The sequence below is a fragment of the Drosophila virilis genome, chromosome 2 (genome assembly GCF_030788295.1).
Source record: "Drosophila virilis strain 15010-1051.87 chromosome 2, Dvir_AGI_RSII-ME, whole genome shotgun sequence".
Taxonomy (NCBI): Eukaryota; Metazoa; Arthropoda; class Insecta; order Diptera; family Drosophilidae; genus Drosophila; species Drosophila virilis.
The window spans coordinates 20,005,064-20,025,965 of record NC_091544.1 but is presented as its reverse complement, the minus strand read 5'-3'; the positions used below and the strand labels follow the sequence as shown (position 1 = coordinate 20,025,965).

Below are 20,902 nucleotides of genomic sequence, written 5' to 3'. Positions count from 1 at the left end.
ACGACATTTATTAAATTTGCTGGAGATCTAGAAAACCAATTCGAGATATATTGCAATTTGCAGTCACGATTAGTTTACTTTTAAAGGCAAATCTCTGGTACTCAATATTATTTATCAATTGTTAAGATTGAATGTTTATCAAATATTCATTTATGCTTCATCGATACTTATATATAGAAGTATCCACTTTTTATTCCGGCTTAGGGGGTTACAACAAACTTTCTAAACCCGATATATCTCGTCAGAAGATGTTTTAAACTGAAACAAATTTTGATATCCAATTTGTAGCAAGAAGATTGCTAAATTTTATTCACCGACTTATATATGACGTTTACAGTTAAGATGTAGACGAGTCTTCCTTTAAACATAACGCAACAAATCTATTGACAACAGTTTTAATATTTCAATGTTTTGTTGTTGATGTTTTCGCGAGCTAATGTTTAGAATATAAAATATTAAATATGCAATGAGTAGCCAAATAAAGTTCACAAATGAAATTAACCAAAATACAAAACACAGTTTGCAAAGTAAAATTGTTCGTGAAGTTTTTGCGCTACTATCAATATTTCTGATGTGAATAGAAGAGAATCCAAAAAAGTGTGCAATCCGTTAAATAAAAAAATGCTAATGAAAATGAGCGCTAGTTCGAGTGGTTGTTCTCAGCCCAGTGACGCCACCCATTTAAATTTGCTTTGCATCTCCGGATGATAAAATATGCACTCCAGCTTATTAATGCAGTTCTTGCCATAACGACATGGCTTTGGGTGATAGAACGTGCAGCCCGCCTTTGTGCAGTTGGGATAATATTTGCACATGGTGGTTGCTGTGGTCGCCGTCACCGGTGCAGATATTGATTTGTAATTTTGCACAGGTATCACATGCGAGGCTACCAATATAAAAAATATATATTAATTACAACTTAATAAGATTAATAATTGGCCACACGTTGCACTTACACAGAGGCGGCGCCGCCAGCTGCACGTGACTCAGATCCCGGTTGCCACTGTGCGCAAAGTTGCAGTCGATGCTCATGCAGGCCAAATCGAATTTACACTTTGGATGCGAATACATGCACTTGTCAGCAAATTTGCAGTTGGGAAAGGATTTGCATGGTGCCGATGGATGATAATATTCGCAAAATTGTTTGCTGCAATTGGGATGGTATTTGCAGCGCTCCTTTGGCTTCGTCACCTTTAAAACCGTTGAATCCACACTGACGGCGCTTACTGCGCATAAAACGAGGCATTAGGAAAAATATTAGTGCAAATATGAGTAGACAAATCTATATATTAAAAATAAAAATGCGTATATTTAAGTAGACTGAACGCCATAGCAATAAAAGAGTAAATGTTAGCAAATTGTGCTATGTGTAATTGCGCTATTCACGGTTACAAAAGTTTGTTTTCAAAATCAAATCGAGATTTAATCATGAAAAGCGTTCACAAATGTCACCTTTTAGTCAATATTATGCATTTTAACATAACACTCGCTTATTGCATTGGGTATGCAGCCGCTGCAGTAAGAAACCGTTTCTAGATAAACTAAATTTATAAAACATTAATAATTACCGAATGCTTAATAATTAACGATATTCTTGAATTAGCTATAGGGTATCTTCTTATCGATCACTCTCCGAGAAGAGCATAATTACTTGTTGGAATTATGTATTGTAAGTATTATATTTTTCTTATCGTATGTTTTTGCGATCCGCCGAGGGTTAGCTTAGGGCATATAAATTTAATTACCAAAACGAACACTCCAAATGGAAAAAGAAATTAAGTCTCAAAACGTCCTCGTATTAACGGATATGCTAATTCGAAGAACTTAGGTGTCTGTTAGGTTTAACATGTTTGTCTGTTAACATCACTTTAACAGCGACATGTAAAATTGCCTTCCACAACTTAGAGAATACTACAACACAATGTAACATTCGAGATACTTACATGCCGGTAAATTATCGTACTTTCGATCTTCCGCATTGCGTATAGAGATTCGCCGTCGTTCCATGGACGATTCACGCTCTTTGCTGCCGGATCGACGTTTCTTTACCGGCTGCAACTCCTCCTCATCCGACTTAAGCTTAAAGCGTATGGGCGTGTGCTTGGCCTTTGCAGGCGCATCTACTGTTGCCGGAGTTGCAGCCGCTGACGCCGTTGTTGATTTCTCACGGCTAAAGTCGCGTTTCTGCAGCCGCATTGGTGGCAGTGGTGGCGTAGTTGAGCGATTGCTCTCTTCTGGCTGAACTTTTGAGTCTGCCTTTAGGTCATTGGAGGAAGAGGCGGACATATTGGAGTTGCTGCCCTGCCGTTTTTGGGAGCCATGCTTACGCGGCGATTCAGGCAACTGCTGCTCCTCCTCATCGTCTTCAGCGTCATTCTTGATGATGATTTTCTTAATTTCCGGCGCTTGTCTCAACACCTCGCTGCGATGCAGACTGCGCGAAGGCTTTGGTGGCGGCGTATTGCTCGATGTGGAAGGGGAAGATCGCGACGAGCTGCGCGCCCGTTTGGATTTGTTACGCCTACTGTTGTTGTTGTTTGTTGAGGAAGTGCAGGTCGTTGAGGTTGGCTCAGCGCTCAGAAACTGCACTGTTGTGCAACTGGTCGAGGATACTTGCGGGGAAGGCGTGCGTTTACGTGGACGCTTACGATAGGCAGCAGTAGCGACACTTCCCAAAGATTTATCACCATTCAGTGTCACCACAAATTGTGTTTTGGATACACCAGCTGTGGAGCCACCGACGCTTCCAGCACTTTTTTCCACATGCATGTCAATATCTATGTCCACTTTCGCCGCATCGTTGTGTACCAGCTGTGGCACATAAGCCTCATAGTTGCCAACGCTTAAGCTGGGCACATACTCCTCCTCTAGCTCCTCTGCCACCAGATTGATTTCAGCATGTGGCTCGGCTGAGTGACGCATCTGTTTGCTATCTCTGTGCAGTACATTGACCATCAGCTCCCGCCTGCTGCGCCGAAACAGCTCTCTTCCAGCACCACTTCCACTTGAATCATTTGAGCGCCGTTTGCCCAACGTGGAACTGATGAGCTCTGGCTCGTCTCCAGTACCTCGTTGCTTTAATGCCGCGACAGCAGCTGTTGTCGGCGTCACTGTCGTTTTGGCCAAGATCGTGGATCGCTGTGCATCGGCAACGGCTCGAAGCAGCAGATTCTTGCAGGCCTGGCGCCGCGGCGAAACCTGTGGCCGTGGCTTAATCTTGATAACCGAATTAACGGGCTTCTCCAGCAGATCCTCATCGTCGGATGGCTCCGGCGGCTTATTAACTGCCACAATCACACGCGACCCAATGCGATGCTTGAAGTTGGATTCGGGACTACGGCTAGGTGTGCGTCGACTGCGCAACGTCTCCCGCTCTCGGCGGCGACTTGGCTGGCTATCGTTGCGATGACTACGTTCTCTGCCACGTTCAAGTTTCTTGCTCTCCTCCTGCTGCTGCTCGCTGCGTCTGCGATGAGCTGGTACATAAAGCTCCAGCTCCTTTTGCATGCGTTGTGAACGCTCCGGAAGCGTTAACTGTTGTTGTGGCGGCTGTGGACCTTGTGTCTTGCAGCCTAAACGCTCGTGCACCGAGCGCCGCTCCGAACGCTCGTCGCTAAACTTTTGCTGAGCTGTTGTTTCAATTTGAGATTTTGGTTTTTCTCTAGCTACCACTGGATCGGTCGTCCTATTAAACACAATGGGACTCTTTGCTCGACGTGTGCTCGTACTGGCGCTTGATGCTTCTGTAATTGCAGTCATGGAATCTTGGGCAACAGACTCATCCTGCTCGTTGATACTTAGCACATCCTCGACCAGCTGTTGGCATTCCTCCTCTTCGCTTTCATCGTCCAGCTCACCAATCTGGCGCAAATGCTGCTTGGCTGCGTAGATTTTACGCTGAATTTCGGCCAACTCAGCAATATCCTTCTCCCGATTGCCACTGGTGGTAGTTGAGCTGATTTCTGACACGGTTGGTACATCGAAATCTTTTGTTGCCGGCTGCTGTAGTGGCTGCGGATGCGGTTGCTCATCATCTTCTGCTGATTTGCGTTTTTTCTTCTTGAGCAGCAGCTCATCCTTCAGGCTACCATCCATATCGAGCGTCTTTTTAGCTTTTTCGAGTAGCTCTTCGGCAAAGACATCCGTTATGGAGTTAATTGCCGGCATCGAGTCTGCTGATCTTTTTGTAATATCAACTGATGTATTAGGCAAGTCGTCGCCGGATTTTCTGTGCGCCCTTTTATCCTTTTTGTCCTTGCCCCTTTTGTCCTTATCCTTATCCTTGTCTTTGTCCTTTGCTTTGGGCGCCTCGGCTTGACGAGATTTGCGTTTCTTACTGCCAGCTGAGAAAATTATCAAAGTGAGCTGTAAATTAATATACTTATAAAACAACTCACCACTTGATGCTGGTAGCGTTACTTCCTGCAGCTTTTGAAGAACTTCGTGCAGCCAAGTCACGAAGAGATCGGTCTGATCGCCGAGGAACAGATTGAGCTCTGCGTTCATTTGCTGTTTGGTGCGTTTATTGGCCACCATTACCATTACATAGTCAGGCAGTTCGTCGTCGATGAAGCCGGCAGAGCCGCCAGTACCTAATTCGAGCAGCTTCGCCTTTACGGCACTCTGGAATATTATTAAAATATAAAAAAACCGAGTTGATTACGAGTTCATTGATTTTTCGCGAAGAGAAAAACTAAACGTACGCGCATCTTCTGACCAATTTCGCTGCCCAGATTGCAATCCATGTTGGAAAATGTGCTGGTTAAACAGTGTGTGCATTAAATGTCGGGTTTAGTTGCTTTTTGCCGAGTTGTTACAACATGGATAGAAGTAAAATCTACAAAAAATAATATTTTTCTAGCAACTGCAGCACAATGTCAGTGTGACCAAATTGTAACAAGCTAAAAAATACCGAATTATAATATTCATGTTATTTAACATACTGAACGCTCAACAGCTAACGCACAAACTGACTTTCTTAACGGAGTAGCCTGAATGACAACTCGTAGTGTCACAGAAGAAGAAGCTGAAAAAAGTATTTCAGGCGAATATCAGTGCGACAATTTTGTACTTTCGTAATAAAATGTGTAATAATGGAAAACAGGCAGCCCAGTTTAAATGATGTGATAGTGCCAGGTGCGTTATATTGTCAAAGGTTATGAATCTGCACAAATTTGGCGTCCATTTGGCCGTAGTCCAAGAGGTACGCTACCTCTGGCTGGCTGGCTGGCCTCAGCCTTAGTGCCCTGGGCCAGTGAGTGTAAAATCTGCGCGAATGGCCGACCCGAAATAAATGCAATTTTATGATAATTATGTGCATTTGCCAAGCAACTTGTTGCATTTATTGTGTACCGCATTATTTCTATTTCAGAATTGTACTTCCTAATTTCCAAATTTCTTACTGCGGGGCCGCTGGAAGAGACTGCAAAGGTCGGTGATCGGGCGTTTTGTTGAGCGCCGCCCTGCAAAAAGAGCGCAATTTCGTCGTTTGAATTTCGCTTTTGTTTACAAACATTTTACTAACCCGATTTCCAAATATTCAATTTTCAGGTTCTAGTGCAAGAATTAGAACAAAAGAAGGTAAGCATCAGAGTATTCGTTTTTGTTGTGAGCCAACGTATTTCAATTGTCTGATTTTTTTTTGTTTTTTGAGGAATTTTCTCTGGTATGCAATTTTTAATGTAGAAACTCAACAGCGTTTGTTTATATATTTTGTTTTGGTTTGTCGTCGTCGCTGCTGTTGTTGTAGCGCCGGCAGCAGCCTGCACCGTCTGCTTATTTCAGAGTTCAAAGCTATACTGAAACTGAACTGAATTCGCATAACGGTGCGACAGTATGGGAGAAGTCCGTCTGTCTACTGTCTGTCCGTACCGTCGTCTGTCCGCATAATAAAAGTAGGTAAAAAAAATAGGCTCCCGGCTGTGACGGAAGCGACGGCGACGTCATTATTTTGGTGCCCAGCAAGTGCAAGTGATAACAAATTTTGACTGCCGCTTCTTCCTTCGCCCACAGGTACTGCCCCGGCGCATTGACTGGCTGGGCAATGAACATGAGCAGACCTTTGCCGAATTGGTGAGTGATTGTTATGATTTAGTGTCTATTTATTTCTGTAGTGATTTGTGCTTGCATAATTGAAATTTGTTTTAAGATTTCACGCCTTTGTTTTCGATTTTTTTTTTGTGCCTGTGTGTGTGTGTGTGCGTGCGTGTGCGCTTTTGTGACGTCACATAGCCATCGATTGATTGAAGACATGTGTTAAACATTTAATTTTTTGCAATTAATGAAAATTAGTTTAATGCAACAATTAACATTCATATTTAAATTAATAAATGAATTAGATTAAAAAAATAGTATGCAAAACTGGAAAGTTATAATAAATAAGTGAAAACATGATTAAAATATTGCATATTTAGGCACGTTATAGTAAATTTTGAGCAAATTGTTAAATTAATTAAAATTATGTACATAGTAGTTTTATTAAGAATCTGTGGTAGCCGACATCTTGCTTTCCATACATTCATACCATATACGTATGTATGTATGTATTGCAAGGCCTTTGACAAGTCACCATCAGTGCGTTAGAGTGAGACGGCTAAAGATACTTGCGCACAAAACATCTGCGCACTGTTCAGTGACATGTGTGTTGTGTTATCGATATCGATAAATCGTTGTTTTTCAAAATATTGTAGGAACAAAAATACGCGCACATTGGCCCGAATCATCTGCTAGAAATATGCAGTCGTCTTGGCCCGCTTGTCGACAAGGAGCTGGCGCCGAGCGTCCCAGGAATAACATCATTGCTTGGCACAGGCCGTCAAAATTTGTTACGCACAAAAGACACTGTCTACCGGCATCGCACCCTGCGCGATTATTGCACACGTCTCCATGGCATATCATTGCCAGATTCGAGACTCACAAAGCCCACACACAATTTAGGTGAGTTGTAGCTAAAATTATTAACAAGAATACCATTTAATCCGTTTTGTCAATATACTTGCAGCCAAGGTAATTACCGGCCGCGAACATGGGGGTGTGGTGCGCCGTAAGCTACTGGTGCCCACGGATCTCTATCGGAAGACAAAGCTGTTGCGGCGCACTGTTGGCCACTTGTCGTCGGTATATTGTGTGCTCTTTGATCGCACAGGTCGCTATATAATAACTGGCGCTGATGACTTGCTGATCAAGATTTGGTCCGCTGCGGATGGGCGTCTGTTGGCTACGCTGCGCGGCGCCTCAGCAGAAATTACCGATATTGCCATTAATTTGGATAACACAATGTTGGCCGCGGGCTCTGTTGATCGCATTTTGCGCGTCTGGGACATGCAAACAACTTCACCAATAGCAGTTCTTGCCGCCCATACGGGCATGATAACTTCGGTTAACTTTTGCCCATCACCACGAAGCGATCTCAAATATTTGGTGACAACCAGCACAGATGGCTCTATTGCATTCTGGCAATATTCGACGCCACGTGGCCAAAAGATAACATTCGCACCAAGGCCCACACAATACCACGAAAAGTTGCGACCAGGACAGGCACAAATGATGTGCACCACGTTCTCGCCGGGAGGAATGTTTTTGGCCGCCGGCTCTGCAGATCATCATGTGCGTGTCTATATGATGGCCGAAGATGGGCCCAAGCGTATTCTCGAAACAGAGGCTTACACAGATGCCGTAGATTCAGTCCAGTGGTCGCACCGTGGGCTGCGTTTCATATCGGGCAGCAAGGATGGCACAGCCCACGTCTGGACCTTTGAGTCGCAGCAGTGGAAGAGCATTAAATTATGCATGACCGAACGGCTGCCAAGGTTTGCACCCGGTGATATCTGTGTCGATTTTAGATTTTAATTTAATGCTTATCCTGCAGCTGTCCAGAGCCGGAAGAAGGCAAGAAATTAAAGGTTACAATGGTCGCCTGGGATGCTTCAGATCGTTATGTCATTACGGCAGTCAATGATTTTACCGTGCGTATATCTGAGCAATTATCGTTCGACAATAACTTATTACTACTTTATTCAACAGATTAAAATTTGGGATTCAAAATCAGCTAAGTTGCATCGCGTGCTGCGTGGTCACAAGGATGAGTTATATGTGCTGGAATCGAATCCAAGGGATGAGCATGTTTTACTCTCTGCCGGCCATGATGGCCAGGTATTTCTGTGGGATATTGAGCAGGGCGTAGGTGTGGCCCAGTTTTTTAATGACATCGATGGCCAGGGACATGGTAGCGTGTTCGATGCCAAATGGTCACCGGATGGCACCATGATTGCGGCCACCGATTCACATGGTCACATACTGATCTTTGGCCTTGGTATTGGCACTGATAAGTACAAATTGGTATGTTCAAGATTTAAATAGTTTGCAAACGCCTTAAAATCCTCCATTTTTTGATTTTAGCTGCCAACAGAGCTCTTTTTTCACACGGATTTTCGACCGCTGCTTCGTGATGCACACCATCACGTGGTGGATGAGCAAACACAGATAATGCCGCATTTAATGCCGCCTCCATTTCTGGTCGACGCCGACGGCAATCCCCATCCGACAAAGTATCAACGGTTTGTTCCCGGTCGTGAAAGCTGCAGCACGGATCAGCTGATACCCAATCTAACCGTGGGAATTGACGGGATTGTTATCGAGGATAATATAAATGCGCCGCCGAACGCTGCAGCAGCTCCTGGGCCTGCTGCCGCTCCTGTTGCTGGTGTGGGAGGGGGAGCCGCAGGAGCAGTTGGTGCAGGTGGAAATTATTCACATATCGATCGGATGATTGCTGCACTTGCCAATCGTCAGGGCAACAATGCCAACGCCAACGATGCCAACAATGCAAATCAGTCATTTGAGCGCTTAATAATGCGCCAGGGTCAGGACCACATGCCCGATTCAAATTCTTCGCGCAATACCCCGCAACGTGGCAACGTGCTGGGCGGTCGTCGTTCTCTAGCTGAAGGAGCACCTCGTCAGGGTTGGGCCGCAGCACTGCCTGTTGCGGCGCCAGCTGTGGCTGAGCAGGCGCAGGTCGAACCTCGGCTGGCATTACCTGCCCAACAGGCAATGCCTTTGAAATTTGTGCGTCGCACCTACGTGCGTCCCATGAAGTATGCGCAACTGCAGAACCTCAAGCAGACCATATATTCGATCGGCCAGTACGAGATGCAGGAATACAAGCGTGAGATGCGTCGCCGTCCAATTATGATAAATACGGCAAGTGCCGCTTCGGCGCTGCTGGCTGGAGTCGGCAGGCCACGCAATACGCGATCCAACGGTGCCGGACGGCCCGGACGAAGACGTGGCGCCCAATCTGGTCAACAGCAGCAAGGTGGCCAACAACCTGCGTATCGTACGCGTGCTGTGCGTGGTCAGGAGGAACACTATGATGATGCCGCGGCGCCCGCTGCACATGAGGAGGAAGAAGAGGATGATAGCAGCAACAGCTCAGGTGACACCAGCTACTCTAATGTGGAAGAGAATCTAGAGGATAGCAGCGATGAATCAGAAACAGATAGCTCCGATTACTCAGATTGGGTGGCTGATACGCCCGGACCAAATCTTGAGCCACCAAAGCGCTCCAAGCGCAAACCACTGTCACGTCGTCGCACTATAAGCGATGACAGCAGCGATGATGCGACGCCAGGCAATACAGCAGTCGGCAATAAAAAGCGCGGACGAAAACGTGTCCTCATCCCACCAACTACACCTAATGGCGAAATCCCAGAGCTTTACCGTCCAGCCGAGTGGCTATCGGAGGTGATACCACGTAAGGCGCCCTACTATCCACAAATGGGCGACGAGATTGTTTACTTTCGCCAGGGCCATCAGCGCTATCTGGAGGCGGTGCGTCTCAAAAAGGTCTACAAGCTGTCGCACAGCTCTGAGCCCTGGAATTTTCGAACACTCCGCGATCATGAGCTGGTACGTGTGATTGGCATTAAATACGAGATTCGTCCGCCGCGTTTATGCTGCCTCAAACTTGCCATCATCGATGACGAGGGCAACATGACGGGCACCACATTTAAAATTAAGTACCATGACATGCCCGACGTATTGGACTTTCTCGTTCTGCGCCAGACCTTCGATTTGGCGGTGCAGCGCAACTGGAGTATCTCGGATCGATTTCGCTGTATGATCGGCGACGGCTGGTGGATGGGCCAGATTGAGTCGCGTCATGCGCTTAGTGCTGATTTTCCCGACTCATTTTTTATGTGTTTCCGCGTGCGCTGGGATAATGGTGAATACGAGTACATGAGTCCCTGGGATATGGAGCCCATCGATGAGCAGCGGTTGCCAGATGAAGTGGGCGGTGCTGTACCCGTACTGCCGGAAGAGATACGCGCCACGCTATATCAGCCCAAGTCCGAGGAATGGCATCGGGGCGATCGCGATGGCACGTGCCGTCGCATCATCAATGGACTTGAGCAGGTAAGCGATAACTGAAAGAAAATCATTATTTAAATAAAGTATTTATGATCGTATTTGAAATAGAAATCGCGTTCCTATTCATAGTTTTATCTTTACTGATCAAACCCAAAGTCCACTGCACAATAATATATAAACTACATCAATTGTCAGTTCCGAACTTCTTTTTAAATTGAATATTAAAATAAAGTTGGAATCAGTCGAAATATGTCTAAATTGGGAAAGATTATGGAACACATCACAAACCTTTTATGATCAAATAAATAAATAATATTTTGATCATGCTCTGTAAATCTTTATACTTCGAACGAGCCACTTCCTTTGTACAATTGAAATTAATTTTTGTTTTTGTAAGCGACGTTTTCTGCCTTAATGTTGAATGGAGACTACCGTTTTATTAAAACAAAAGTAAAGGATCGATTTTCGCCTACTATTTAATGTAAAAAAGCAACTAATAAAACAAAAAAAATATATATAAATTATGCAACTTTAATAACTTCTGTTTTCGTCTCTTTTAGGTCATGCGTTTGTCTATTGCAGAGCATTTTCTGGCGCCAGTGGACCTCAACATTTACCCAGATTATGCCTATCTAATTGAGTATCCCATCGATTTAACAACGGTCAAATCGCGCTTTGAAAATCACTTTTACCGTCGTATAACCTCGGCACAGTTTGATGTCCGCTATCTAGCCACCAATGCTGAGCAATACAATCGCCGGCACACAAGCATCGTGAAGCATGCACGGATTGTGACTGATCTGTGTCTGCGTATCATTAGGTAAGTGATATATGTTTACAATAATTTCTCGCTATCATACATTTTTCGAAAATGGTTCCATTTATTAATTAACTTAACGTTTGAATTCAAACAGAGAAGCGGATGAAATAGACGTGGCGGCCGTTTATCATCAACTAGTGGACGTTTATCACTCCTCAGAGTCAGAAAACGAAGCTGATTCGGATGTTGTACCATCGACAAGCACCGGTCCAACCACCTCAGCAGCTGCTGCCCGCCAGCGCGTTTCATCGACACGACGGCAAGCATAATAAACCTTATTAATTAATATATAAATATGAAAGTGAATTGATTGCAGGTCGAATCGCATACGCTCCGACGGCGACTGGCGCTCTGATTGCCGGCAACTATTGGATATGATGTGGCAGCGGCCTGATTCATTACCATTTCGTGAACCAGTCGATACAATTGAGTTTCCGGACTATTTGGAAATCATTGCCACACCGATGGATCTGCGTACAGTCAAAGAGGATCTACTGGGTGGCAATTACGATGATCCATTAGATTTTGCCAAGGATGTGCGACTTATATTCCTCAATTCTAAGAACTACAATACCAACAAACGCTCACGGGTGAGTCCCCTGGCTGGATCTGGGTACTGCTACAGATCGTCATTTATTTCAAACCAATGCCAAATGCGCATCAAGCGCAATTGTCATTGCAGTTAATCTTATTGTGATTTTGTTGCTTTGTTTTTGGGTATTATGAGCCTTAATAGTAGCTAAACTGATAAGCGGATATGTTAATTAATTTAATTCGAAATGCCGAAGAATAATTTGAGTAAATCATCAAACAAATTATTTAGATATTCTACAAGCTTACCAAATATTTATGAATATTATTTGTTTTTTTTTTTTTTTTTTTTTTTTTTTTTTTTTTAAATTATTACATTTATAAAAAAGGAGATTTTTTATGTAAGCCAATTATAAGCTTTCTAGATGAGGCTTGGCAGCGATTCTAATTTTTGGAGGTAGACTGTATACTAAATCCTAAAGTTATCATAGGAATAATTGGTCGATAGCTGTATAAAAACCCTTGTTTACAAGATATCTTGACCAAACTTTTATATCATGAGTTTTTGAGGTTACTTTAATAAATCATTATTTTAATCAGGCTTATTGATAGTAGAGAAAATTAGAGTATTATATGGCTCAGATTACCATTAAATCGTGCTTCTTCCTGCGTTCTGTAAGAATAATCTTCAACGATCTAAAAAAATAATTTTTCTTATTTCTTTTATAACTCCTTTATTTTGTATGAGTTAGTTTCTATCTTACTGCACTTACGTTTCATTCTCTTTTGAATTTCACACAACTCCCTCACTGTAAAATATAAATAAAGATGGGATTTTAATAACACCGACACAAAATAATTATGCTCTTCATAATTTGTTATTTAAAATTGGTTTTTAAATAAGTAGAAATCCGAATTGTTTCGTTATCTATCCTATTTCCCGCACTGCTAACACCACACAAGCTCACACACCAGCTCATCTCTTCTTAACGTTTCTTTTGCAATTTGTTAACATGCCTTCAAACTTCAAAAATTAACTACCACCCAACTCATAAACCATCAATCGAATCACTCGAATCAATCCAAACCCATCAAATATTTCGAACTAAACCAAATGAATGACGATCCGTGACAATCAACTAAAATAGGATAACTTAGCGGTAAGGTTGCTCTTGGGCTACTACTTCTACATAACTCAACTCCCATTGATTTGTTTTAATTCTGGAGCTCATCTCACTAATTGCTCTCATCACTTCTATTGCAGATCTATGCAATGACATTGCGTTTAAGTGCCCTCTTCGAGTCGCACATCAAGACGGTGGTTAGCAGTTGGAAGGCGGCGCGCAGACGCGCCAACAAGAACAAGTCCGGCAGCAGTGGACGCGGCTCTAGTAGCCCCAGCAAGCGAACGCCTACGGATCGCACCACGCGGCGCACACAAAAGCCGCCTGGCGCTGCCAGAAGGCTACCAGCGCATACGAGCGAAGAAGATGAGGACGACGACGATGATGATGACGATGATAGTGTTGCGCCGCAGCAGCAGGTGCCGCGTGGCACTCAACGCGGCAGCAGGCGTCGCAATGGCGTAGCCGTTAGTGCCACGATTTCGAGCTCTAATCGTGTGACATCATCGTCGTCTAATCCACAGCAGCGACGCCACGAGAGCAGCAGCAATTCGGAGAGCGATGAGGAGGAAGAGGAGGAGGAAACAACCTCGGATGCAAGCAGCGATGACAATGAGGATGAGGAAGCGCACTCCAATGGCAGCTCGCCGCAGCATACACGTCGCCGCCGCGGTCGAGTAGCGCGCCAGAATGTCAGTGATGATGAGACCAATGCCAACGACTCGGAAGAGAGCTACAACCCTAACGAACGGCGACGTGGTCGTGCAGGCGGTGGTGGGGGCAACAAGCGCAAGCCCAACAGCCGCCTCCACCATAGCAACAAAAGACATCGAGTGGATCAGACTGTTCAGCCTGGTGGCAGTCGTGGTGCTACTGTGGCACCCACTCGTCGCACACGCCGCTTGCTAGGCAGCTCTGAGGACGAACATCAGGCGGAAGCCTCTCATTCCCAACCAGATGATAGCACTCAGGACAGTCAGACAACCCGCAAGAAAGGGCGACCGGCGAAAAACAAGAGCGCGACGGCTACTGGAAATGGGCCGGGCACTAGTGCGGCTGCTGTATCAGCCGGATCTAGCCTCGAGAGCCCCTCCCGAAATACGCGCGCCAATGGCGGACGATCACAAAATGCTGCCGAAAATGATCACAGCTACCATCTGCCCGTTCGTAATGGTCGCATTATTGATTCGGATACAGATTCACATGGACCAGTAGGTCGACCCACAAGGCAGAGCGCAAAACGTGCGATCATGGATTGGGCACGCGGCAGTGATATCGAAGAGGAGGAGGACGATGAAAGCGAAGAGGCTGAAGAGGTGAGTTAATGAAAATATAAGATTATAATATATACAACAATAACATGCTACACAATTTTAACCTAGATACTACCCACGCCCACTAAGGACGACATGCCGTCGACTAGCCGGGCTGCCTTAGGTCATGTGGCCGGTGCAGCCACATCAGCACGTCAGCTGCGCACAAATCGCAATACCGTGGTAACTGCTGCCGCGGAAAGCGACGATGATGATGACAGTGATAATGAGCCGTTGGCTAATAACCAGCAAAGTAAATTACAACAAATTTCCTTATGAATTTTGAAGTTGAAATACTTTTTGCTTTTCATAGAAACTGCCACTGGACCCGCAAAGACTAGCACATCAGCTCCTCATCCGTTGACTTTGCGTCGCCGTTTACCTTCGGTACCACGTAGCATGCATATGACGCGCTCGCACGCTACATCTACTACCAACAGCTCAAATCAGCAGGAGCCAGCAATGGCTGCGCACGATCACAACTATTTGGGCAGCGAGTCAGCGGCGGCCTCGCGTGCCCCTCGCCGCGTATTATCACGTCATCAGCGCAATGCGGATGAATTGGACACAACCAATGATCCGCTGAATAGTTCTCGTTTGCTGTCCATATTGTCTAATCACAGACGTCCCACCTCCACAACAAACAATGTAACAACGCGACGATTGCGCTCTCGTAACAGTCAGGAGCATTCGCAGGGCGAAGAGGAAGACGAGGAAGCGGCGGAATTGCCTGACGGAGAGGAGGCCGCTGCGTCAGACGAAGGCACCGATGGCGGCTCCAGCTCTCAGGGCAGCAACGACGACGATGATGATGAAGAACCAACTGCCACAGACTCTGAAGACAATCAGCCCCTAACCAGCTACGTATCGCCCAGCAATGGGCGCACATCACGTAAAACCAAAACTTCTTCCTCATCGGCAGCGACCGCAACACAGGGACGTGAACAGCGCCAACGTCGTCAGCTTCGTGCCACCTCTGATCAGTCCCTTAACGATGACGATGATGATGATTATGAGGCTCCGCGTGGTCGGCTACGTAGCAATCAGCGCAGCGGTCGCAATCAGAAACGTCCACGCTACAATGAGCAATCAGATGAGGACGATCAAAATCAGGGGCACAGTCAGCGTAAGCGCTTACGTAACGGCGATGTTCATACGGCAACTAACAACAGCAATAGCTCACAAGAACGTGAGGAGCAGCAACGCACGGAGGATGGCAACAGCAGTACGGCGGAAAGTGATGAACAACTGGTGAGCGTCAGCAGCCGAGGACGCGTGCGCAAGATATCAGCAAAGGCGCGTGGCATATTTAAGGATTGAAATTGGGCGCCCAGCTGCGCTGCGCTCAAGACTGTTTTATGTATAAATTAATTATAGTCGTATGAGCAAATAACATTTTTCTATCATTTGCTTCTTATTATTGATTAATGTGTAAGAGTAATTCATTGTCATTGTAATACGTCAGGTGTCCTGTGTACCGCCATCCACACCCACTACTAAGCCCTTTTCAGGATAGGCTTAAGCAAATTGTGTTCTCATTTAATCATATTCACTATATATAACACAGATCCCAAAAAATATTCATGCTTTGTTCAAGAATTTAAGTTCTTATTTTATGTGGCACGCTTACCAGTCTTTGCCGCTACACATTTCCATGTAGCTGCGCCTCTGGGTGCTGCCGCAAAAAACTGTATGTATTTCTATATATATATAATATACATATATTTAAATAAAAGTAGCATTCAAGGATCACACACTTCATTTAAAATAGATTATAAAATAAAGTATCAACAAAAACAGATCTACTTTAATTGTCGTTAATGTGAGGGCGATGATCCAGTAACTCTATATATTTTCCAATTTACTCAAATTAAATTATCTCTGTACGGATAGATACAATCAAAAGCGGATTAACCTCGTTTTCAAAACTATTTAAGCGTTTTATTTTGACTCTGAACATATTGTTCGGCTAGCTGTTTGACCCGTGCCGCATTTGCCTCCGTACCGTGCTTCATCTCAAAGTCCAGATACTTTTTGTAGATGACAAGCATTTTGTCCGGCTGCAACTTTTGAAGAACTGCACGTTCGAGTACATTTCTTTAAATAAAATAGTAAGAAGGGATTCAATTTGATTTCAATTGGATTCAATTTGATTTCAATTGGATTCAATTTGATTTACGTACCTTGCGGATTCAATCAGTTCCGATTTGATTAACATATCTACGTAAAGGACCCAAATATCAATTCGCTTTGGATATGAGGTGACAATATCATCCAGCAAAGTTTGCGCCATGGCATTATCATCGTTCTGGGCATACAGTTTCGCAAAGGCCACAATGCAATTGATGTCTGCGGATAAACAGGACCAAATTCAATTTAGTTCTTTCTAGGTATAATATAACATTATAACTGTATTACGAGTCTAAAGATCGACTCAGTTCATCGTCCTGATCAAGACATGCCTGCCATACGTTATATATGTGCACAAAATTAATATACACCCTCTTTTCCATTTTCAATGGATAAATGGTAAATTTATAATTGCTGTTCAGTACTTACGTTGATTTTTGGGTAAAACGCTCAGCGCACGCTGCAGCGTAGGTTGCACACGATCCGCCATGCCCAGCCAGAAGTAAGCATCGGCAGTTACACGCCAAACCTGCGGCTCCGTTCTAAACTTGCGCGTTATTAGATTTAATGTGCTGACGAGACGTTCCCTAAGATTGTGTGACTTGAGCACTTCGACGAGGTTTAGGTAGGTTTCAAGCGGATCGTTATGGCTGAGTGCCTCCTTCAATACATCGTCAAAATTGGATGAATTGTAGCTTAGCTCCAGGTTGATTAGTGCTGTCCATATATTGCGCAGTTCTTTGGTCTCGCGAAATGCTATTGTTTTAATGGCGCGTCGAGCAATTTCTCGTGCCTTATCCACCTCTGTATTTGAGAGGAGGAAGGACATGTACTGGATCCAGGACTTACTGCTGTTGGGCTCGGCTAGTACCAGACGTTCGAACTGATCAATTGTTTCTGGGCGTTGATTGGGATCAGCATTGCGTTCCTCGATCTCGCGCAAGCGCTGTTCCTCCTTAACTTCTGCCTTAGCCTTTTCCTTGGCACTAAGTCGTTTTTTCTTGCTAGAATTCGCCTCTGCCTCGGCTGCTGCATTGTTGTCATCCTCGTCGCTGGATGTGTCCTCTGGCCGCTTCCCATTTAATGCGCCGAGGTCAGTCTCCCAGAAGCTCGAGATGCCCGGCAGACGTAACTTGGTCGCAGTATCATTTACTGCATTGCATTTGAGCACATTTGCCTTTGCAGGGATTTTATCCTCGAAGAAGAGCTGTACGCCCTTTTGCTTGCCATTATCTAACGGCTTAATTTCAGCTTTTTTTAATTTCTGTGCGTTCGATTTGGATGCTATTTTAGCTTCTATCTTGACTTTTTTCGACTTAACGGGAGTTTCTTCTTCAGCATCAACGGCGGCTGCACGTTTAACGCCCTTCCACAGCTTCCAGACGGTCTCTGGCACAGCAATTGGCAGCTTTTCGTGTATAAATGCAAGGTTACAGAAATCGCCCTGGCGCAGACAAGCACTGGCGGAGCTATCAACATCGTTGGGATGCAGGCGTACCGGACAAAATATCAACGGATTGCTGGCACCCTTTTTTAATGAGCACACCACAATGCTGTCTAATTTAAGCAAAACTTTGGCCTTCATGCCCGACTTGGCGATTAAATTTTGAGGCAGCTCTTGGCTGCTGCTGATGTGTTCAATATCCATCTTCTTATTGCTTACGAGGAGCATATCGTTGGCGTAGTCGATCCACAAAATAACGGCTTGTTGTTTGCTGCCCACCTGGGGCGCCGTCGCTGTGCCTGCCAAGCTGGCAATTATCAGTGCAGTTATATTCTTGGAGCCGTCCAAGTGATACACCCAATTGTTGGTCGTCGGATCAATGCCCTTGAAAATGACATCAACTTTGTCGCCCATACTATGCTTGGCAATGGGCGCATTTAGCATTTTTAATTTATTTCGAATCTGTGATACTTCGTTTAGATAGCTGTAAGGATTAAATTAAGTCAAGGGATGTAAGCAATTCAACAGTGTTATCCTCTTACCTCTCCACCAGGTTTGCTGTCTCAGTGAGCTGGCCACTCCACACATCTGAAAGCTTGGCAGACACGGTCAGCGTTTTGGTCTCTAACTCCTTGCTGAGCACTTTGACGAACAGAAGCTGATCCGGCACCAGCATGATGGGCACTTCGCGCGCGGTTTGTGGGCAGAGCATCTTTACGTGCAACTTGACCAGTTTATTGTAATTACGTACGGGCACCAGCAGCTCCAGCACCTGCTCGCTGGCATGCTTAACATGGGCGCGGAGTACATCGCCCACTTGCACTGTGTGCCAATCCTTGGTAAGGTTCTCACTGAAATAGGGCACATCGCGTAAACTAAAAATGTTCTGCATGATGCAGGCGGCTTCGGTGTGTGTGCCGACAGGATGAGTGCGTTTTTGTGCATCCTGTAGATCCACATAGTCTGATAGAAAACGCACTGGCATCAGACCGACAAACTCCTCGGTAGGGTTCTCGTCACCTGTCATTGATGCATCCTGTTCATCGCTAGCATAGGTAATTTTGATTTCTAGACCAGCATCTAATGCATTTGTCACTTCAATGGGACATATTTCGCCAAGCTGGAACTTTTCCTCGGGCAGTGTTAAGAGTACCTGATCATTATTTCGTCCAGCAATACGAAACTTTGTAGTTTGACCGGCGAAAAAGGTGCTCTCAATTAGTTCATTCAGGCGCTGTTTATGCAGCACTCCCTTGATGCCGCTGCAGAACTTGACGAGAACATAGCTGGACTCACACTTGACCACGGTGCCAGTGAAGAGACTACCAGGCTGAGCCGATTGCAGCGAGGTAAGCAGTTTAACGCTCTTGTTAAGATACTCGTTCCGATTGCTTAAATAGCAAATTTTACGGTCCAGGCAAATGTCCAATACACGGCAGCGCAGACGTTGACCCACCTCATAACGCATATTTGGCGCCAGATGCAGCTGCTCAATGATCCCGTTGACTTTCCCAATTTTAACATTGTAGCCGCCAATTTTAGATTCAGGCTTCACAATACGAGCTTGAACAATATCGCCCGCTTGAAGATCCTCCAGTGTGTACAACTTCTCGTTTAATATATTGGCATCGTCGGTGCAGTAGTAGAGTGACTCGATGACATCGTATCCAAGCACACGTACCTTATGCTTGCTCTTGCTGCTGTATTTTGCCAACACCACGTCCTGGTCGTAGTTTCCCTTATGGTTCGACTTAATGGAGCCATACGAAATCAGACCCTTATGTTTGTGGTTGAGGAGCAGTACGATACCGCCTGTGCCATGGCGCAGCACGCGTGCTTTCTCCACAATGCTGCCCTTCTTTAGTAGTTCCTGCTGCTCATCATCTTCCATTGCCGTCTTTTCAGTTGTCACGTTAATGTCCAAGTTAAGGGTCAAATATACCAACTTGGTCAAGGGCATCACGTAGAGCACCCGCGCCAGGTACTCCTCGTTAAGTTCGTAGTCCGGCGGCGTGTGCAGTGCCTCTGCCAAATGATGCTCATTCACGTAGCCTCTAAACGATTCGTTCATAATGCTCCCCTCCAGTCCATTTTTAAGATGTTTTATTACCTTAAACTTTACAATGCTACCAGGCAGTATGTAGTCGAGGTTGGTTTCGTTCTGGCTTTTAATTTTCAATTTGTCCTGATCCAAGCGCACACACTGGCAGGTACTCTTTGCGGAACTGTGCTGGATTTGCTTGACTTTCAGGAAGATCAACTGACCAATGTGATGCTGTTGTGCCGCGTCTGCGATGGGAACAAATGCCTGCAGCCCCTCAATGCCGGTTTCGATCACACAGCCGTGCTCCTGGATTTCCTCAATGGCACCTGTGAAGATGAATCCCTTCTTGATGCTGGCGTGGTGCAAGCTACTGTTCACTTCTGCCGGCTTAAGTGAGAGTAACAGTGACATGCGATTCCTTTCTGGTATCTCTGTTTTTATGGCGCGCCCATAGACAATCTGTCCCACGCTGAAGAGCACAGTCAGATCATGATATTCACTGCCATCGCCGGCCATGTAGGATTGAGCCACGCGTGCATATGCATCGGATATATCGGCCACTAAAGCGCGAGCTGTCATGCGACCGGGCAATGCTATTTGTAGTGAGGTGGCGTCCGCCGCTTTTACAACTCCCATCACCAGCATTCGGTCCCGAAGTGTGTCATATGTGAGCGTTTCCGCAGAGAACGCTTGCAGTTGGTCACTGTGCTCACCATCTATTTGCTTTTCCTTTGGCTTTGGACCTTTCTTTATCTTTCGCTGTGAGGCACCAAAAACCTGCAAGCCGCAAACCTCTGAATTTAGAACTAAGATACCCCTTTTCGGTTTGTACTTACGATATTCGATGGGCTGTTTTCGGCATTTGCTTGTAAATTTGCTATTCCGCCGCGCGGAAAGCTTTTTTCATTTGAAACCATTGCAAATAATATTAAAGCGTTAAAAATTTAAACAAGAAACACCGCAACGTGCCCTGTACACGTGCTGGACACTTTAAATACAAATGCTAAAGTAGTGCTGTACAACGTTCGATGGTTAAGTGCTGATAAACATAAAAGGCGCAACATGTGTAGAAAACAGTATGATGATAAATATTTATTAAACACGATTTTGAATTAAAAATTTAAA

General features: G+C 45.1%; 3 protein-coding genes across 5 annotated transcripts; 1 reads left to right on the top strand and 2 right to left on the bottom strand.

Annotated features, from left to right (window-relative positions):
• Nucleotides 1-276: 276 nt before the first annotated feature.
• Nucleotides 277-5,790, bottom strand: Nab2 (Nuclear polyadenosine RNA-binding 2). Of its 3 annotated transcripts, none has more exons than XM_070207519.1 (5): nt 5,525-5,790; nt 4,398-4,623; nt 1,944-4,343; nt 957-1,226; nt 277-886 (listed from the first exon to the last, which is right to left on the bottom strand). In XM_070207519.1, exons 2-5 carry the CDS (start codon nt 4,540-4,542, stop codon nt 660-662), a joined length of 3,042 nt encoding a protein of 1,013 aa, XP_070063620.1. In that variant the 5' UTR covers nt 4,543-4,623; nt 5,525-5,790; the 3' UTR covers nt 277-659. The 3 variants fall into 3 exon arrangements, 2 of the variants coding, with proteins under 2 accessions (XP_070063620.1, XP_002053296.1); XM_002053260.4 differs by lacking the exon at nt 5,525-5,790 and adding an exon at nt 4,704-4,885; XR_001450037.3 differs by lacking the exons at nt 277-886; nt 5,525-5,790 and adding exons at nt 1,569-1,721; nt 4,704-4,885 and having other exon boundaries at nt 1,095-1,226.
• On the top strand, nt 4,981-15,960 carry BRWD3 (bromodomain and WD repeat-containing protein). The gene is made up of 15 exons (XM_002053261.4): nt 4,981-5,136; nt 5,372-5,430; nt 5,551-5,580; nt 6,013-6,072; nt 6,690-6,936; nt 7,001-7,808; nt 7,868-7,964; nt 8,023-8,337; nt 8,398-10,416; nt 10,932-11,191; nt 11,286-11,450; nt 11,508-11,781; nt 12,987-14,162; nt 14,229-14,412; nt 14,473-15,960. Exons 1-15 carry the CDS (start codon nt 5,094-5,096, stop codon nt 15,477-15,479), a joined length of 6,744 nt encoding a protein of 2,247 aa, XP_002053297.2. The 5' UTR covers nt 4,981-5,093; the 3' UTR covers nt 15,480-15,960.
• On the bottom strand, nt 15,759-20,782 carry Rrp5 (Ribosomal RNA Processing 5). Its single transcript, XM_002053262.3, has 5 exons — nt 20,614-20,782; nt 18,276-20,554; nt 16,719-18,217; nt 16,343-16,508; nt 15,759-16,256 (listed from the first exon to the last, which is right to left on the bottom strand). Exons 1-5 carry the CDS (start codon nt 20,692-20,694, stop codon nt 16,088-16,090), a joined length of 4,194 nt encoding a protein of 1,397 aa, XP_002053298.1. The 5' UTR covers nt 20,695-20,782; the 3' UTR covers nt 15,759-16,087.
• Nucleotides 20,783-20,902: the final 120 nt, after the last annotated feature.

Excerpts from the sequence above, each read along its gene's own strand:
- Nab2 (XM_002053260.4), bottom strand. The coding sequence starts at position 4,745 with ATGGATTGCAATCTGGGCAGCGAAATTGGTCAGAAGATGCGC. Across the intron at positions 1,227-1,943 it reads GTACGATAATTTACCGGCAT|TAAGCGCCGTCAGTGTGGAT; the intron begins GTAAGTATCTCG and ends TTTTATGCGCAG. Across the intron at positions 887-956 it reads GCTGGCGGCGCCGCCTCTGT|CCTCGCATGTGATACCTGTG; the intron begins GTAAGTGCAACG and ends TTATATTGGTAG.
- BRWD3 (XM_002053261.4), top strand. The coding sequence starts at position 5,094 with ATGGAAAACAGGCAGCCCAGTTTAAATGATGTGATAGTGCCAG. Across the intron at positions 7,965-8,022 it reads CGGCAGTCAATGATTTTACC|ATTAAAATTTGGGATTCAAA; the intron begins GTGCGTATATCT and ends TTTATTCAACAG. Across the intron at positions 14,413-14,472 it reads GTTGGCTAATAACCAGCAAA|AAACTGCCACTGGACCCGCA; the intron begins GTAAATTACAAC and ends TGCTTTTCATAG.
- Rrp5 (XM_002053262.3), bottom strand. The coding sequence starts at position 20,694 with ATGGTTTCAAATGAAAAAAGCTTTCCGCGCGGCGGAATAGCAAATTTA. Across the intron at positions 18,218-18,275 it reads ACAGCAAACCTGGTGGAGAG|CTATCTAAACGAAGTATCAC; the intron begins GTAAGAGGATAA and ends TAATCCTTACAG. Across the intron at positions 16,257-16,342 it reads GAACTGATTGAATCCGCAAG|AAATGTACTCGAACGTGCAG; the intron begins GTACGTAAATCA and ends TTTTATTTAAAG.